The 18,750-nt window shown below is 39.8% G+C and overlaps 1 protein-coding gene and 1 pseudogene across 1 annotated transcript; both read left to right on the forward strand.

Annotated features, from left to right (window-relative positions):
- Window positions 1–3,032: 3,032 nt before the first annotated feature.
- LOC150028046 (uncharacterized) lies at window positions 3,033–9,439 on the forward strand (annotated as a pseudogene).
- A 5,102-nt stretch (window positions 9,440–14,541) lies between these two features.
- LOC137838624 (uncharacterized) lies at window positions 14,542–15,072 on the forward strand. The gene has a single exon (XM_068647865.1). It carries the CDS (start codon window positions 14,542–14,544, stop codon window positions 15,070–15,072), a length of 531 nt encoding a protein of 176 aa, XP_068503966.1.
- The last annotated feature ends 3,678 nt before the right edge of the window (window positions 15,073–18,750 follow it).

The following is an 18,750-nucleotide window of genomic DNA, read 5'->3' on the forward strand; positions in this document are numbered from 1 at the left end:
TCAAAACTTGAATAACTTTCAAGTACCAAGCTCTTGATGCCAATTGTTAGAAAGTATGGCTTTAAACTAGAGGGGGGTGAATGGTTTAAAGAGGGTTTTCGCAAACTTTTAAGCCTGGAATGAAATTACTTCGAGAATAACTTGATTAAGAAATCAGTTTGCCAAAACACAAAGCAAATAAGCACAACATCAGAAAACACAATCGGTTGTTTCGCAGAAACAATCGGTTGCTTATACCAGTTCACAAATATGAAAACTGAATTTAAAGAGATTAAGGATAGAGAGAATGCACACAAAGGTTTATACTGGTTCACTCTTAACCAAGAGCTACATCCAGTCTTCCCAGAAACCACTGGGGAATCCACTAAGCAATCAACCCTGGATTACTTACAACACAACCAAAGAAGTGACCTTGATCCCCTCAAGACACACACTTCCTTTACAGTGTGGCTTTGTTGGGCAGATTGGCTTGCCTCGTGTAGACTGTTAGGTGGTATGTATATTTGGTTACTATGTTGGGTTTTGTAAGGAGGGTAATTATGCGAAGTTTGAGGTAGATCTAACAACTTTTTTGGGAAGCCTCGGCTTATTCTCTATATGTTGTATTGCTATAGGAATGTAAGCTAGGTGGAAGATATTTTGGTAATTGTATAAGGGTTGGGACACCCCTGAAGTGTTCCCTTTTAATTCATTTATTCTTTGCTGAAAAAAAATATTTACCCATAATTTTTTTATGTTATTCTCTTTTACATGCTACTTTACACATTAACTACATTCCCACCCCTTTTGCTTAATATTTTTCCCCTTACGAAAAATTGTATGGAAAATGCTATGATGTTTTTGCTCTTAGAGTTTATGGATGCCTTTGTTACGGTAACACCATTACTGTTAGCAGAAAAAATTAGATAGTAGGGTTGATCCTATAATCTTTCTTGGTTTTGAACCCAACAGTAAATGGTACATTTTTCTAACTCTCAAAACTCGTAAGATAGACGCCTATATGATTATTTCTTTTCATGAAAATAATTTCCCTTATCACCCCGATTTTATATACAATGGATTATGTAACTTGCACATTTGAAATATTAATATTATATACATTGTTCTTAGTTAAATTATAAATGTGATCTAAATGTGCAATTACATTTTAAATGTTGACTTAATTTTATAAATTAAGATGTATTTCATAATTTGTCATGTTAAAAAAGTGTTGTCTAAAAATATATGTAACATGTAAATAAATATTATCTAAAAAGACAGACAACAAGTAAATAAGCGTTGCCTAAACATTATGAAAAAGAAACGTTGTCTATTTTATCAATATGCAACACTTAAAATATGACACCTATTTTACCAATATGCAACACTGATGTTGCCTAAAACACAGACAACATGTAAATAAGTGTTGCTTAAAAAGACAGACAACACGTAAATAAGTGATGTCTTTACCAATGATAACATTTAAAAAAACGTTGCCTAAACAATAGGCAACACTGAAAATGCGTTGTCTAACCTGTTGGAGATGGATGATGCTCATCTCAACCTTGCATTGGTGTGTTTGATGTAGTCTTTAGCTAGGTTGCTTTGGAGGTTGCTATGTGTCTTAGATGATTCTGTATTTTAGGCTTGTGTGTATTCAAGGTTGCCTTTTGCTGCATGAACCATCCTAGATGCCAAATCAAGGTAGTAAGATCAAGCTCATGATGTAGTTAAATGGTTTTGGAAAAGCTTTTTAAAGTTTTCTTAAATGGTTTGATTCAGTACAAAAATAAATCTGTTTTATTGAGAAGCAATCGGTTTATTTCTGCTCTGTTAAAGGCCTTTCAAAATTCTGTTAGGGCACCAAAGGTAAAGCTCAGTCTGTTATTTCAGATAAGCTGAGCTGGCAGTTTTGTTAACATTTAACCTATTGTTTTTAGAATAAATCTGTTGTTTTTTAAACTGCTCTGTAACTGTTTTTTGAAAAGTGGTTAGAAATTGTTCTCTATAAAATAAAATGCCTTTCTCACGTGAAGGAATGCTGAACAATCACAGTTTTGGCAGAGATACAACATTTCGTGTGTGAAAAAGAGAATTGAAAAGGTTTTGCAAAGGTTTTTCAAAAGAGAAATACATGTGAGCTTGTTCTTGAAGAACCTTGTGCTAGTTGAAGGTGTTGGTATTGTCTTGGAGCAAATAGAACAACGGGTTTATGTTCTTGCAACATAGTTTCATATGTAATCTTTCCCTTATTCATTCTTGTAATAGGTATAAGTGTTAGTCACTCTAGATAGGATTTCTTGGAGTGCAAGGTATGTTGGAATAGTGTTTTTCAGCCTTGGTTGTTGAAGTTCTTGAAGGGTTCAAGAACTGCTGTGTGTCCTGTAATTGATTGTATCTGTTTTAGTGGATTCCACCTTCGAGTAAGGGGAACTGGACGTAGCTCTTGATGAGTGAACCAGTATTAAAATTCTCTTGTGTTTCTCTTCTCATCCCTGCACTTAATTCTGAGTTTTCACATAATCTGTCAAGAAAGGAATCTGTTCTTTTGAATCTAAATCTGTTAATTCTGGACCTGATTATATCTGCCATTCTAACTTGTTAATCAATCTTCTAAACATAAATCAAGCTGCTGTTTGAATCTGTAATATGGCAAAACGGTGAACTGTTTTCCTTGACTGAACTGTGACATTTGTCCATTACCCTAGATGCCTTGTGTTTAAGTAAAATTGATTAATTTTGTGCTACAAACTGCAACTTTATAAATTGTGAAAGTTAATCAATTTGTTTCTGGTATTACTGTTGGTTGATCAAAACCGTGTTGATCATGTTCTCGTTGTGCTAAAGTCATCTATAAAAACAATTTGTTTCGTTTAAATTCAATCTATTCTTTTCACCTCTGTTACACTGTAAAACAGCTTCTTTTGCGAAAATTTGATAAGCTCAATTCACCCCTCCCCTTTTGAACTTAGACACTGCTTAACTCTAACAATTGGTATCAAGAGTTAGGGCTTGTATTTTGCTCAAGTGTATGCATGATGTCTAAGTTTAAAATGCCTTTTGTTGAAGGTGCGTCGATTAATAGACCTCCTATGTTTGGTGGTGTTAACTATGCTTTCTGGAAAATTAGGATGAAAATCTTTATGGAGTCTATGGGTATTTGGGATGCAGTGGTCAGTGGACCTTTTATACCTATGCAGGTTGTCAAAGAAGAAAGAATAAAGAAGCCTTGGTCTGAATGGAGTGAAACCGAGAGGAAGAAGGCTCAATATGACTCCTTAGCCAAGAACATCATCACCTCTGCACTGAATATGGATGAGTTCTTTAGAGTTTCTCAATGTAACTTAGCTAAGGAGATGTGGGAGGTACTAGAGGTAACTCATGAAGGGACGGATGATGTGAAACGAGCAAGGAAGCATTCACTCATTCAGGAATACGAACTGTTCAAAATGCAATAAGAAGAGAGTATTGCAGATGTGCAGAAACGATTTACACATATTGTAAATCACCTCACTGGCCTTGGTAAAGTCTTTGACAAGGAAGAGCTCAACATAAAGGTGCTGAAATGCCTTGATAGAAGCTGGCAGCCTAAGGTAACAGCAATCTCAGAATCCAGAGATTTATCCAAGATGTCCACTGCTGCACTCTTTGGAAAGTTGATGGAGCATGAACTAGAGCTGAAAAGATTGAAAGAACAAGAAAATATGGAGAAGAGAGCCAAAGGAATTGCCTTGAAAACTACCATGGAACATGATACAAGTGAGGAAGAAGAGAATCCTAAACATGATGAGACATTGAGTCTGCTCACCAGAAAATTCAGCAGATTTCTTAGAAAGAAAAACCGTGACAGAACTCAACAAAGAAAGAGGTATTCTAAATCCAATGATTCAAATTCTTCCAATTACACTTGTTTTGGATGTGGTAAACGAGGTCATATAAAGGTTGATTGTCCAAACAATCAAAACAAAGAAAAATCAGCAAGCAAGAAGAGTGAAAGAAGCAAAGGCAAAATAGCATACATCTCATGGGAAGAAAATGATGTATCCTCATCTAGTGATTCCTCAACCGAAAGTGAAGAAGCAAATCTGTGCTTTATGGTGAATGATGAAGAATCTAACTCTGATTCAGTAAGTGATTTTTCTACTAATTCTGAAAATTATGATCAGCTATTAATTGCCTTTAAGGAAACACATGATGAAGCAAACATATTAGCTGTCATTTGCAACAAATTGAATAGAGTAAATAGGGTACTTGAAGAAGAACTGCACAAAGCTAAAACTGAATTGGTTAGCCTTGAATTAACATGTTTGCATGCATCAATAAAAACCTGTGATAATTGTAAGAAGCTGGAAAAACAGGTTGAATATTTGTTAAAAACACTTTCAAATTTCACCAAAGGAAGAGAAAATCTTGAAACTTTATTAGGTTCACAGAATGCAGTTTTTAATAAAAATGGTCTAGGATATAATCCTGAAATGAAAAGCAATGTGAAAAAGCTGTCAAGTTTTTTTGTTCCTTCCAAAACAAGTTTTTCCTCTTTTAGCTGTTCAAATACAATGTATTCTGCAACTTGTTTTTATTGTATGATGTCTGGACATGTATCTAGAACATGTAAAGCTAGAAGGTACCTTGTTCCAAAAGGGTTGGCCGAATGGCTTCCTAAGGAAAGGTATTAATCATACTAGACCCTAGACTAAAAGGGGTACCATATGTGCTTTTGCAGAAGAATAGCAGGAAAAATCAGTGGTACCTGGACAGTGGGTGCTCGAAGCACATGACAGGTGACTTGACTCAATTCATAAGCCTAAAACTCAAAGGTGAAGGACACGTCACATATGGAGACAACAATAGAGGAAGAACTCTTGGAAGAGGAGATGTTGGCACTAAAGACTCAACCACTATTGAGAATGTACTGTATGTTGAAGGGCTAAAGCATAGTCTTCTAAGCATTAGCCAGCTTTGTGACAAGGGATACAAGGTTGATTTCGAAGCTAACACTTGTACAATCTCAAATGAAATTTCTGGTAAGGTGCTTTTCACAGGAAAAAGGGTAAACAACATCTATCTCTTAGACATTATGAATAGCTGTTCTAAAAATGAGTGTTTGTTGTCTAAAAGTGATGAGTCTTGGTTGTGGCATAGGAGGCTAGCTCATATCCATACAAATCACTTGAATAAGTTGAAGTCTAAGGAACTTGTTTCTGACTTACCAAACATAAAATTTCAAAATAACAGATTGTGTGATGCTTGTGTAAAGGGAAAACAGATAAGAACTTCATTTAAATCTAAAGATGTCGTTTCTACAAATAAAGGCTTGGATGTTTTACATATGGACTTGTTTGGACCATCTAGGACTGCTAGCTTAGCTGGAAATTACTATGCCTTGGTGATTGTTGATGACTTTTCAAGATATACATGGACTTTCTTTCTTGCTTCTAAAAATTATGCATATAAAGCCTTTAAGAAACTAGCTAAGGTTCTGCATAATGAAAATGAAAATAGAATAAAACAGATTCGTAGTGATCATGAGGGAGAGTTTCAAAATGCAAAATTTGATAGATATTGTGAAAAACATGGTAGCACACATAGCTATTCTGCTCCTAGGACACCCCAACAAAATGGTGTAGTTGAAAGGAAGAATAGGTCATTAGAGGAGTTAGCTAGGACCATGTTAAATGAATCTGGTTTACCTAAATATTTTTGGGCTGATGCAGTATACACTGCTTCTTATGTGCTTAACAGAACCTTGATTAGACCAATTCTTAAGAAAACTCCCTATGAATTGTATAAAGGTAGGAAGCCTAGCATTAGTCATCTTAGGGTTTTTGGCTGCAAATGCTTTGTTCTAAATAATGGTAAAGACAATCTGGGAAACTTGATCCCAAATCAGATGAAGGAATACATATTGGATATGCTATAAATGGACATGCTTATAGAGTGTATAATAAAAGATTGCTTGCAGTAGAAGAATCTATACATGTTGTATTTGATGAAACAGATTGTTTTGTGCCTAAATCTGTTATGGATGAACCTGGTATGGATGATTTAAGAACCATTTTGCAAAAGAATCAATCTAGTGAGCTTGATGCAAGTAATCCAAATGCTATCAAAGAATCTATTGTGAATGCAGGATTGCCTAAAGAATGGAAGACACCCAGGGATCTCACACTAGACCATGTAATTGGTAAAATTGAGAAAGGAGTCTCAACAAGGAATTCACTTAATAATTTCTGCAGAATAGTGGCCTTTCTTCACAGATTGAGCCTAAAAGTCTGGAAGAAGCACTACAAGACAACAATTGGATAACAGCAATGCAGGAAGAACTGAACCAGTTTGAATACAATGAAGTGTGGACTTTGGTTCCAAGAAGGCATGAGATGAATATTATAGGAACCAAGTGGGTGTACAGGAACAAGATGGATGAACATGGGGCTATCACTATAAATAAAGCAAGGATGGTTGCTAAAGGCTATAACCAAGAAGAGGGAATTGATTTTGGTGAAACCTATGCACCAGTAGCACATCTTGAAGTTGTCAGATTACTCCTAGCATTTTCCAGCATACAAGGTTTCAAGCTATTTCAAATGGATGTCAAGAGTGCATTCTTAAATGGTTACATTAATGAAGAGGTGTTTGTATCTCAGCCTCCAGGGTTCGAAGATCATAAAAATCCAGAGCTTGTGTACATACTTAAGAAGGCGTTATATGGATTGAAGCAAGCACCTAGGCAATGGTATGAGAGGCTAAGTGAGTTTCTTCTCTCTCAAGGATATAACCGTGGCAATTATGATAAAACTCTGTTCATAAAGAAGAAAAGAGAAGACATTATACTTGTACAAGTCTATGTGGATGATATTATCTTTGGATCCACAAATGAAGAGATGTGTGAAGACTTTGTGAAAACAATGAAGAGTGAGTTTGAGATGTCAATGTTAGGAGAAATTAATTTCTTCCTTGGACTACAAGTGAAACAACTCAAGGATGGAATTTTCATAAGTCAAGAAAAGTACTGCAAGGAGCTGCTTAAGAGGTTTGATATGGATCAATGCAAAGCAATCAACACTCCTATTTCAACAATTTGTCAGCTGGAACAAGATTGTGCAGGAAAATCAGTGGATCAATATAAGTACAGGGGTTTAATTGGTTCTTTGTTATACTTAACTGCTAGCAGGCCTGACATTATGTTTGTTGTGTGCTTATATGCTAGATATCAATTTGATCCAAAGGAATCACACTACAATGCAGCAAAGAGAATTATGAAATACTTGCAAGGGTCTAAGGATGTTGGATTATGGTATCCTAATAATGTATCTTTAAACTTAATTGGTTTTTCAGATTCTGACTTTCCAGGTTGCAAGGTTGATAGGAAAAGCACAAGTGGGACTTGTCACATGCTTGGATCAAGTCTAATTTCTTGGCATTGTAAGAAACAGGCTTGTGTTGCTCTCTCTACAGCAGAGGCAGAATACATAGCTGCTAGAAGTTGTTGTGCTCAAACCTTATGGCTAAGGCAGCAGCTAAGTGACTTTGGGATTCTATTCAACAAAATACCTATAAATTTTGATAACACTAGTGCTAAATCTGTCTAAGAATCCTGTTATGCATTCAAGAACTAAACATATTGAAATTAGACATCACTTTCTAAGAGAACATATAGCTAATGGAACTTGTGATATCAAATTCATTGGCACTTAATTTCAATTGGCTGATCTTTTTACTAAACCTCTTGCTAAAGATAGGTTTTATTTTCTTCTAAATGAATTGGGTATCATTAGCTTAAATTGTCCTCTGCAGTAAAAATTTCGATCTGTTATTTTACATTTTAACGTGTTTTCTCTCTGTTTCAGAATCACAGCTGTGACTAGGAAAGAGAAATATTTACTTTTCTCTCTCTCTCTCTCTTTATCTTTGACTGCTTTTACGGTTAATAGCAGGTCTGTGACAATTATTATGTGGGTATTCTAACTGAGTGGATATTGTGTAGGTGCAAAAGATTTGATTTGTCAAACTGAAATCTGGTTCCAATATATTCGTGCGTAAATCAACACCTGAACCTGTTGTACCTCAAGAATAAAATCTGAAGCATATCTGATTGAATTGATTTTTTAAAACCCATAATTCTTGCAATCTGATCTAAAGCTCTATATTAATCTGACATTGATTAATTGTTTTGCACACTATCTCATTCCTACTACAAGCTGTCCAGGTTCAAAACATTTACAATATTAATTTCCATTTTCTCTTGAACAAGTGAATTGTTACTGATTCTCTCTCTAGCTGGGACTGTCCTTTGATAAACAGGTGCAGGTAAAAAAAGATAGAGCATGGCATCCTCATCACACAGAAAGAAGAAATCCAAAGAGAAATCCAACAGCAGCCAAGGCATTCTAGAAAACTGGTTTGCTGGAGATTCTGAAGCTATGACAAGGTTCATCCATGAAACAAGCAGAAAGCAAGTCAATGTGCCCAAGGTGCTGGAATTTTCTTGGTTGAGGTCTGAAAATCTATCCAGACTGGAAATGTCTATCCAGACCTGGTGAAAGTGTTCTACAGCAATCTTGTTCAAGATGGCAAAAATTTGGTCTCCTATGTGAAAGGTGTGAAGCTGAAAATTACAAGGGAAATATGGAGCAATGTGGAAGGAATCAAATATTCAGGAATGAAGGTTAGCAAAGGGAATACTGCAGGAATTCAAGGGTTCAACAAAATGCAGTTTTACAGGAGCTGTGTTAGAAATCCTGCTGAACCAGTGGCTAGATTTCATGCTGGTAATCTGACCTTAATTCCAAGACTCCTAGCCTACATAATTGCTTGGCAGCTTACTCCTAGAGGAAGTAATCATGCTACTCTTCAAGAAGAGGATTTGATTCTGCTATACTGTATAATGAATCAACTCAAGGTAAATTGGGTAAGTACAATGGTAGAGCATATGCTCAAATCCACAAGGCTTCCCGATTATCGCTTTCCATATGCAATTTTTGTATCAAAACTAATTGACTATTTTGAAGTTGATACTGCAAATGAGAGAAATGACACCATTAAGGCAGGCAGTGAAATAGACAACTCCACTCTCTTGAAAATGGGGTTCCAAAAGGAGGAAGACAACTGGATCTTTCGAAGGAATGCTGCAAATAGAGCTGAGAATGAAGCAGCTAATCCAGGAGATGAAGAAGAAGAAAATGCTGATGGTGTGCAGCACATGGATAAGTCACCAGTTCACTCTTTTGCAAATGAGGATGTTGTTGCTACAAGTCAAAATGCATTGGTAGCATATCAGGAACCTGTGCATAGAGGTGAACCTCTATCCATGTTCGAAAGGCAAGTTCTAAGCAGGCTAGATACACTCACATACAACCAAAAGGAGTACTATGAAATGACTCAAGACAGGTTTCAACACCTGGATGACCAAATTGAAAGAGTTCAGGAGCAGCTAGCCGAGCTCTACCACTATAACAAGTGATCTTTACAAAGATTTCATCCTTTATGTCTTGTTGAACAATTGGTTTCCTCTATTTTTTTCTTTCTGCATCGGTTTTTATTCTGTTTTGGTTTGTAATAGACCTATAAACTGGCTTTAGTTTGAACTGTTATGCATATCTGTGGTGTGCTTCTTTTATTCAATGTTCTACTCTGTTTGATGAACCCAAAGGGGGAGAAGGACAGATGAAAGAGTGCTCACATAAGTTGATGATTTGGCTCAACCTGTAGGGATGTAGCACACAACTCATATACTGTTATATTCTGGTTTATCTCTAAATGTTGTTGTGCAGTTTGCTTGGAAGCTAGTACAGTGCAGTTTTGATCATCAAGTATACAAAGCAAAGAGGTTTTTGTCTCCATCAAACAGGGGGAGATTGTTGGAGATGGATGAAGCTCATCTCAACCTTGCATTGGTGTGTTTGATGTAGTCTTTAGCTAGGTTGCTTTGGAGGTTGCTATGTGTCTTAGATGATTCTGTATTTTAGGCTTGTGTGTATTCAAGGTTGTCTTTTGCTGCATGACCCATCCTAGATCCAAAATCAAGGTAGTAAGATCAAGCTCATGATGTGGTTAAATGGTTTTGGAAAAGCTTTTTAAAGTTTTCTTAAATGGTTTGATTCAGTACAAAAATACATCTGTTTTATTGAGAAGCAATCGGTTTATTTCTGCTCTGTTAAAGGCCTTCCGAAATTCTGTTAGGGCACCAAAGGTAAAGCTCAGTCTGCTATTTCAGTTAAGCTAAGCTGGCAGTTTTGTTAACATTTAACCTGTTGTTTTTAGAATCAATCTGTTGTTTTTTAAACTGCTATGTAACTGTTTTTTGAAAAGTGGTTAGAAACTGTTCTCTATAAAATAAAATGCCCTTCTCACGTGAAGGAATGCTGAACAATCACAGTTTTGACAGAGATACAACATTTCGTGTGTGAAAAAGAGAATTGAAAAGGTTTTGCAAAGGTTTTTCAAAAGAGAAATACATGTGAGCTTGTTCTTGAAGAACCTTGTCCTAGTTGAAGGTGTTGGTACTGTCTTGGAGCAAATAGAACAACTGGTTTATGTTCTTGCAACACAGTTTCCGGTGTAATCTTTCCCTTATTCATTCTTGTATTAGGTATAAGTGTTAGTCACTCTAGATAGGGTTTCTTGGAGGGCAAGGTATGCTGGAATAGTGTTTTTCAGCCTTGGTTGTTGAAGTTCTTGAAGGGTTCAAGAACTGTTGTGTGTGCTGTAATTGATTGTATCTGTTTTAGTGGATTCCACCTTGGAGTAAGGTGAACTGGACGTAGCTCTTGATGAGTGAACCAGTATAAAAATTCTCTTGTGTTTCTCTTCTCATCCCTGCACTTAATTCTGAGTTTTTACATAATCTGTCAAGAAAGGAATCTGTTCTTTTGAATCTAAATCTGTTAATTCTGAACCTGATTAAATCTGCCATTCTAACTTGTTAATCAATCTTCTAAACATAAATCAAGCTGCTGTGTGAATCTGTAATATGGCAAAAGGGTGAACTGTTTTCCTTGACTGAACTGTGACATTTGTCCATTACCCTAGATGCCTTGTGTTAAGTAAAATTGATTAATTCTGTGCTAAAAACTGCAACTTTATAAACTGTGAAAGTTAATCAATTTGTTTCTGGTATTACTGCTGGTTGATCTAAACCGTGTTGATCATGTTCTGGTTGTGCTAAAGTCATCTGTAAAAACAATCTGTTTCATTTAAAATCAATTTTTTCTTTTCACCTCTATTACACTGTAAAGCAGCTTCTTTTGCGAAAATTTGATAAGCTCAATTCACCCCTCCCCTCTTGAACTTAGACTCTTTTTAACTCTAACATAACCATTATGAGAAACAAAGTTGCTAAATTTTTTTCCGAAAAACGTTGCCTATTCTACAAAGAGAAGGCAACGAATGCAAAAAAGTGTTGCCTAAACCTAAGCCCACGACTGCATATTTCACGCCTGAAAAAGTGTTTTTAAAGCATTGCCTAAAGTTAAGGCAACACTTTTCCTACTTTAGGCACCGCTTTTTAGGTGTTGTCTAAAGGTATATGAGTATTGTTTGAATAAAATTTGCTTGTAATTTAAATAAAAACAGAGTAAATGATTATGAAAAGTTGATTGATAGAATTGAGATTGAAGTTAATCTTTCTCACTAATTTGCATTTTGGTAAATAAAAACATACAACATTCTTACTTAATTGATATTGATGCAACAAAAAAAGTCATTCATATTGATTCCTCACATATGAAATTACTAAAATTATCTCCTAAACATTGATTCCTCAACTATTTAACAAAAGTTCTTATCATTAAAAAAATATGTTATAAAGCATTTGATATATAATAATTTATTTGTAGGATTAAAACATATCAAGTATTTTCATTTAAGTCAGATCATCATAAATACTTCTGAGTCAAATTAAATATCTAAATCAAAAATAAAAATTCAAGCTTTAAGCATAAAATGAAAATAACTATATCAAATAAGAGCATAATGTTATAGATAAATATCACTTCAATACATAAAAGTTTGAAACAATTACATTCAATCCTAAAGGAAATAAGTTAGCCACTCGTGGTGGCCATTACATTCACCAAAACAAAAGAAAGAGATGTAAAACGTTTCTCCTTGACGGTTGCTTCCTAGGGTTTCCTCTCTCTTCTTCACTTCTGCCTTACACCATTATTTAACCTAATTGGGCTTGGGTTAAGTGACATCTCTATTCATAATATATCCCTTTCCTACATCTCTCCTTAAATTCCAGAATATATCTCAAAATTGGGAATAAATAATTTTATTTATCTCATATCCAAAATATATTATTAAATTTTAATTTTTCAAATTAGGGTTGAGTCATAGCTTAATTAACAATTAAAGTTAATAAATATATAACCTTTTGCATGAATTTAATTAAATAATGAAACTTATCAATTCCTTATATTATAAATTGTTTCCACCTTAAACGATGAAAAATTGATGGAAACAGTGAGTTGGAAAGATAATATTTGAAGTTGGGAGTTCTGTTAGAGGAGAAGATGCTTCAACTGAAAAATTCCTCAATTGGATACACTAATAAAAATTCTAAACAAATGTAAATCTAAATCGAAATAATAAAAATAGGTGAGTGTGGAAAGAAGAGGGGTTAGGGGAGTATTAAGTAAAATTTGCGTATCAGATTTTTGAAAAATAACTTAAGGGGAGAACATTTTGATTTCTATAATATGTTTTGGAACATCAAGGTCACCCCATTAGTCCTATGCATTGCATGGATGATTATGTTAAATAGAGCATCCACAAAAGATAATTTGACAAAGAGCGGTATCATGATAGATAGTTTCTTATGTGCCTATGTGGGAAAGAGGAGGAAATAGTAAACCGCTTATTCTTCACTTGAAAGATATAAAAAAAAAATTTGGAATCTTTATCATAGGTGGATAGAGTTGTTACTATGTCCCATAATGACCCCAAACAAAATTTGAATCAGTTCTAGTTGACAAATGTAAGCAACAAAAGAAATCAGATATGGAGGTATATGGATAGCAATTATGTGGAGCAAATGGAATCATAGAAATAATTTTCAAGAATATGATGGTGGATAGAGAGGAAATATTTGGATTGCTACAAGTAAAAGGATGGGAATGGATAACTAATAAATGTAACAATGCTTCCTTCTCTTTCTCAAATTAGTACATATGTCCTAAAACATGTTGAAATTTTATTAAGATGTAAGAGAATGAGAGGGTGTAGGAGGGCACACATATGTTTATGCAAAGTCAAATAACCATAAATACAAAAATAATTAGAATCAGAAAGAAGGTGGAGATTAGAAAATATGCAACTGAGATCAATGCCAGTAAGAAGCATTAAAGGTATCTACAAATTTCTGATAGTGTAAGACTAGAATTGTTAATGTACCGGTATGGCCGAGAGGCCGAGGCCTGAGAAGACTTGGCTGAGAGTCCGAGACCTTAGAAGACTTGGCCGAGAGGCTGAGACCTTAGAAGACTTGGCCGAGAGGCCTAGACCTGAGAAGAATTGGCCGAGAGGCCGAGACCTTAGAAGACTTGGCCGAGAGGCCGAGGGGCCGAGACCTTAGAAGACTTGGCCGAGACGACCGAGACCACTGGAACATGGCCGATGGCCGACCCATGCCATGATGATTTGGCCGATGGCCGACCCCTATTACAGTTAACGCTCAAACCAAGATCAGTGAAGCTAATCTATCATTAAGAATTAGGTAATGCAAACCTAAGAGGTGTCCACCTCGATAAATGGGCCCAACAAGGTAGGCCCACTAGAATAATATAAATAGTACGCATCCCAAGGAGTAAGGTATGTCATTTTATCACTCTGAGAGCTGACCACCCGCTTTACTGACTTGAGCGTCGGAGTGCCTTCGCAGGTACCCCCACCATCCGGTGTTCAGCCGAGGCCGAGGGCCGAAGGAGAAGCAGGAGGGCGAAGAGAACCCCAGTTCACTACCCAGTCACCTGACCGACCGAAGGAAGGAGAAGAAGACTTCAACAGTTCTCTAGGTCCCATCTCCCTAGCAGGAACAATTGGCGCCCACCGTGGGGCCGAGGGAAACTAGCTGAAGGAAAAAAGTAGATGGTTTCAACAAGAAGCATGGAAAGAATGATTGAAGCCGACCAAACAATGTTGCTGCTGTCTCTCCAGAGGGAGATGGCCGAGATGCGAAGAAAGGCCGAGGAGGCCGCTCAGAAAAATGAGCAAGAGCTGCAAGTTCTCCGCAGGGAGAACGAAGATATGAGAAAGAAGCTGGGGGAGGGAGGACCCTCTGTCATACCGACGAACGTGGTCGGCAAGTCCTACACCTCTCCCCCCAACCCGGATGTGGCCGAGGGGACGAGAGGCCGACCCCCTCCCCGCGAGACTGAGATGGGCGACGAGTCGTGCCTAATCAGGTCCACCCGGACGACCCCGACGACCGACCCGAACCGCCGACATCCCTTTACAAACAACATCATCGAAGTCCCACTTCCTGAGAAGTGGAAGTGTTTCAACCGAGACTGATACGACGGGTCGACCGACCCGGACGAGCATATGGACGCCTACACAACCCATATGAGTCTCTACACCTCGGACGACGCCGTCTTGTGCCGAGTGTTCCCCACATCCTTGAAGGGTGCAGCCCTTAGTTGGTTCACCAAGCTCTCACCCAACTCCATCGACAGCTTCGCCATGCTCGTCGCAAAGTTTGAAACGCAGTTCGCGACCAGCCGGCCGCACCATCTAACCTCCATCGCTCTGGTAGGCATTCGCCAGGAGAAGGGAGAGTCGCTGAAAACCTTCGTGGATAGGTTCAGTAAAGTGGCGATGAGCATCCGGAATCTGAGTCCGGACGTCGCCATGCACCACATGCTGACGGCCCTGCGTCCGGGGCCCTTTGCCGACAACCTGTGCATGAAGCCGGCCGACAGCCTGGACGAGCTAAGAAAGAGAGCTGCTAAGTACATGCAGCTGGAAGAGCTGAGAGAATTCCGTAACCAGGTCCGTGCCGAGGCTGGTGGAGAGAAAAACAAGGAAGAGAAGAATCGTAAGGGGCGGCCGGGTCAAAGGAACGACCGATCCGGTTGTCAAGGTATACACCCCTGACGACCAAGCGGGGGAGGATCTTGGACGAGGCCCTCAACGCCGAAGTTGATCCCTCCCCTAAGGAAGGTGGCCAGCCCAAATAATGCCGACCGGAGGAAGCAATGTCGGTACCACCAAAACATCGGACACTCAACCGACGAGTGTCAAGCCCTTAAGGATAAGATCGAGGAACTTATCCAGGCTGGGCATCTCCACCGAGACCCTCCCGGCCGGGCGGATCCACCCAGGCGGACAAAATGATCGACAACCTGCGAGGGCCGACCCCCCTCAAAGAGACGATCCCCCCAGGGAGGCCGATGGGAGAGGTAACCGAGAAGTTATCAACACTGTAGCCGGCGGCTTCGCCGGGGGAGGAAGCACAAACAATGCTCGGAAGAAACACCTTCGGGCGGTACACCAGGTCAACGCAGTAGCATTCCGGCCCGCCACCCATCACCTTCACGGACGAAGACTCCAAGGGCGTAGACTACCGCCTGGAGGACGAGGCCGATTGTCCAGATTACTCCGAGAGGGCAAAAAATTCGTCTGGGACGACCAATGTGGGGAAATCTTCAAACAATTAAAGGAGTTCCTCACATCCCCGGCCGTCATCCAGAAGCCGAGGCCCGACAACCCAATCCTGGTATATCTAGCAGCCTCGGAAGAAGCAGTCAGCGCTGCCCTAGTGCAGGAAGTCGAGGGCAAGGAGCGACCCGTATACTATGTTAGCCGAACCCTCCACTCGGCCGAGACCCGATATCAGATGATTGAGAAGGAGGCTCTCGCACTCGTCCTCACGGCAAGGCGGATGCGCCCCTATTTCCAAAATCACTCAACTGTAAGAACCGACTACCCTATTTTTAAAATTTCATCTAAACCGGACCTTGCAGGGAGGATGATAGGATGGTCGGTCGAACTCTCCGAGTTCGACATACGCTGAGCCGAGGAGCGCCATCAAGTCTCAATGCTTGGCCGACTTCTCGGCCGCCCAACTGCCCACTTGCTCGATTAAACATCGCAAGTGCCGGCCGATCGCCCACCAAACTTGCTCGAAGACATTGCAAGTATTGGCTGAACGCCCGCTTGCTCGATTAAACATCGCAAGTGCCGGCCGCCCCACTGCCCGCTTGCTCGATTAAACATCGCAAGTGCCGGCCGCCCCACTGCCCGCTTGCTCGATTAAACATCGCAAGTGCCGGCCGCCCAACTGCCCGCTTGCTCGATTAAACATCGCAAGTGCCGGCCGCCCCACTGCCCGCTTGCTCGATTAAACATCGCAAGTGCCGGCCGCCCAACTGCCCACTTGCTCTATTAACATCGCAAAGTGCCGGCCGATCGCCCACCAAACTTGCTCGATGACATTGCAAGTATTGGCTGAATGCCCGCTTTCTCAATTAAACATCGCAAGTGCCGGCCGGACGCCCACCAAACTTGCTCGAAGACATTGCAAGTATTGGCTGAACGCCCGCTTGCTCGATTAAACATCGCAAGTGCCGGCCGCCCCACTGCCCGCTTGCTCGATTAAACATCGCAAGTGCCGGCCGCCCAACTGCCCACTTGCTCTATTAACATCGCAAGTGCCGGCCGATCTCCCACCAAACTTGCTCGATGACATTGCAAGTATTGGCTGAACGCCCGCTTGCTCTATTAAACATCGCAAGTGCCGGGCGCCCTACTGCCCGCTTGCTCGATTAACATCGCAAGTGCCGGCCTGCCGAACGCCCACTTGCTCGATTAACATCGCAAGTGCCGGCACGCTGAACGCCCTCTTGCTCGTTTACATCGCAAGTGCCGGCCTGTCGAACGCCCCCTTGCTCGATTAACATCGTAAGTGCCGGCCTGCCGAATCCAACATTCGCAAATAGTGGCCGAACGGCCGTATTATACACCCGAATTTCGACGACCGTAAATATTGCCGATCGCCCTCATATCACTCGCTCGCATTTAATGGCCGATCGCCCACATTTTTACTTGCTCGAATTTTACATTCGCAATTAAATGGCCGATCGCCCACATTTCTACTTACTTGAATTTTACATTCGCAAGTAAATGGCCGATCGACGGTAATTTTATTTGCTCAAGTTATACGTTCGCACTTAAAAGGCCGGCCGCCCGTATTTTTATTTGCTCAACTTACACGTTCACAATTAAAATGACCGATCGCCCACATTTTACTCGCTCGAGTTTAACGCTCGCAAATATCGGCCGATCGCCCATATTTTATTTGCTCGAGTTACACGTCCACAATCAAAATGGCCGACCGCCCACTACACTTGCTCGATTAATATCGCAAGTAATAGCTGGCCACCTATCCTTAGTTGTTCGATTAAAGATCACAATTAAAAGGCCGATCGTCCGTTCTTGTTCGATTAAAATCACAATTAAAAGGCCGACCACCCTAATCCAACTTATTTGATCACACCTAGGGTCACGTCACACCTCGAGAAATAGAATAGCCGCACGATCAAGGGAAACCGACCGACACCCATCATTAAAGACTCATCGGACATATGTAACACATCTGCCCTTGAGCCTGGGGGGCAAGTGTACCGGTATGGCCGAGAGGCTGAGGCCTGAGAAGACTTGGCTGAGAGTCCGAGACCTTAGAAGACTTGGCCGAGAGGCTGAGACCTTAGAAGACTTGGCCGAGAGGCCTAGACCTGAGAAGAATTGGCCGAGAGGCCGAGACCTTAGAAGACTTGGCCGAGAGGCCGAGGGGCCGAGACCTTAGAAGACTTGGCCGAGACGACCGAGACCACTGGAACATGGCCGATGGCCGACCCATGCCATGATGATTTGGCCGATGGCCGACCCCTATTACAGTTAACGCTCAAACCAAGATCAGTGAAGCTAATCTATCATTAAGAATTAGGTAATGCAAACCTAAGAGGTGTCCACCTCGATAAATGGGCCCAACAAGGTAGGCCCACTAGAATAATATAAATAGTACGCATCCCAAGGAGTAAGGTATGTCATTTTATCACTCTGAGAGCTGACCACCCGCTTTACTGACTTGAGCGTCGGAGTGCCTTCGCAGGTACCCCCACCATCCGGTGTTCAGCCGAGGCCGAGGGCCGAAGGAGAAGCAGGAGGGCGAAGAGAACCCCAGTTCACTACCCAGTCACCTGACCGACCGAAGGAAGGAGAAGAAGACTTCAACAGTTCTCTAGGTCCCATCTCCCTAGCAGGAACAATTAAAGATTTGTTGGCTGTTTTCTGGTTATCTATCATTTATCAACATAATATGGTTTTAAATGCAGTTACAATTACATTAGTTGTATCAAAATAGGTAAATAGATGTAGGATTTTATTGGATATGTTGTATATCAGAGTGTAGTATGTTGTAGGATACTTATGGTATTAATACAGAGACTCTAAAAGTCATGGTAGTTAATCGAGCTTGGAAACCTTTGTTAAATACCAAAAGAAGAAAAATTGTAGTCAATGTTAGCTTTTTTAGGGTTAAAAAACCCTAGAGAATGTGTTCCCAAAAAATAAATTGCATGTGGAAATTGTAACCATGAAAAACTGATTTAGCGGTGGTTTTAACATTGATGGTGTAAAAATAAACTTCTATTAAAATAATTTTTTCTCGTAGAATTTTCATTTTGAAAATATTTGTTCAATAAATATCTATTGGCCGAGTACTACTATTGAATGCTATGAGAATGAACTAAGAAAATTGTTTGCTAAAATATT

This window comes from Phaseolus vulgaris, chromosome 4 (assembly GCF_051622355.1).
Source record: "Phaseolus vulgaris cultivar YP4 chromosome 4, ASM5162235v1, whole genome shotgun sequence".
NCBI lineage: Eukaryota > Viridiplantae > Streptophyta > Magnoliopsida > Fabales > Fabaceae > Phaseolus > Phaseolus vulgaris.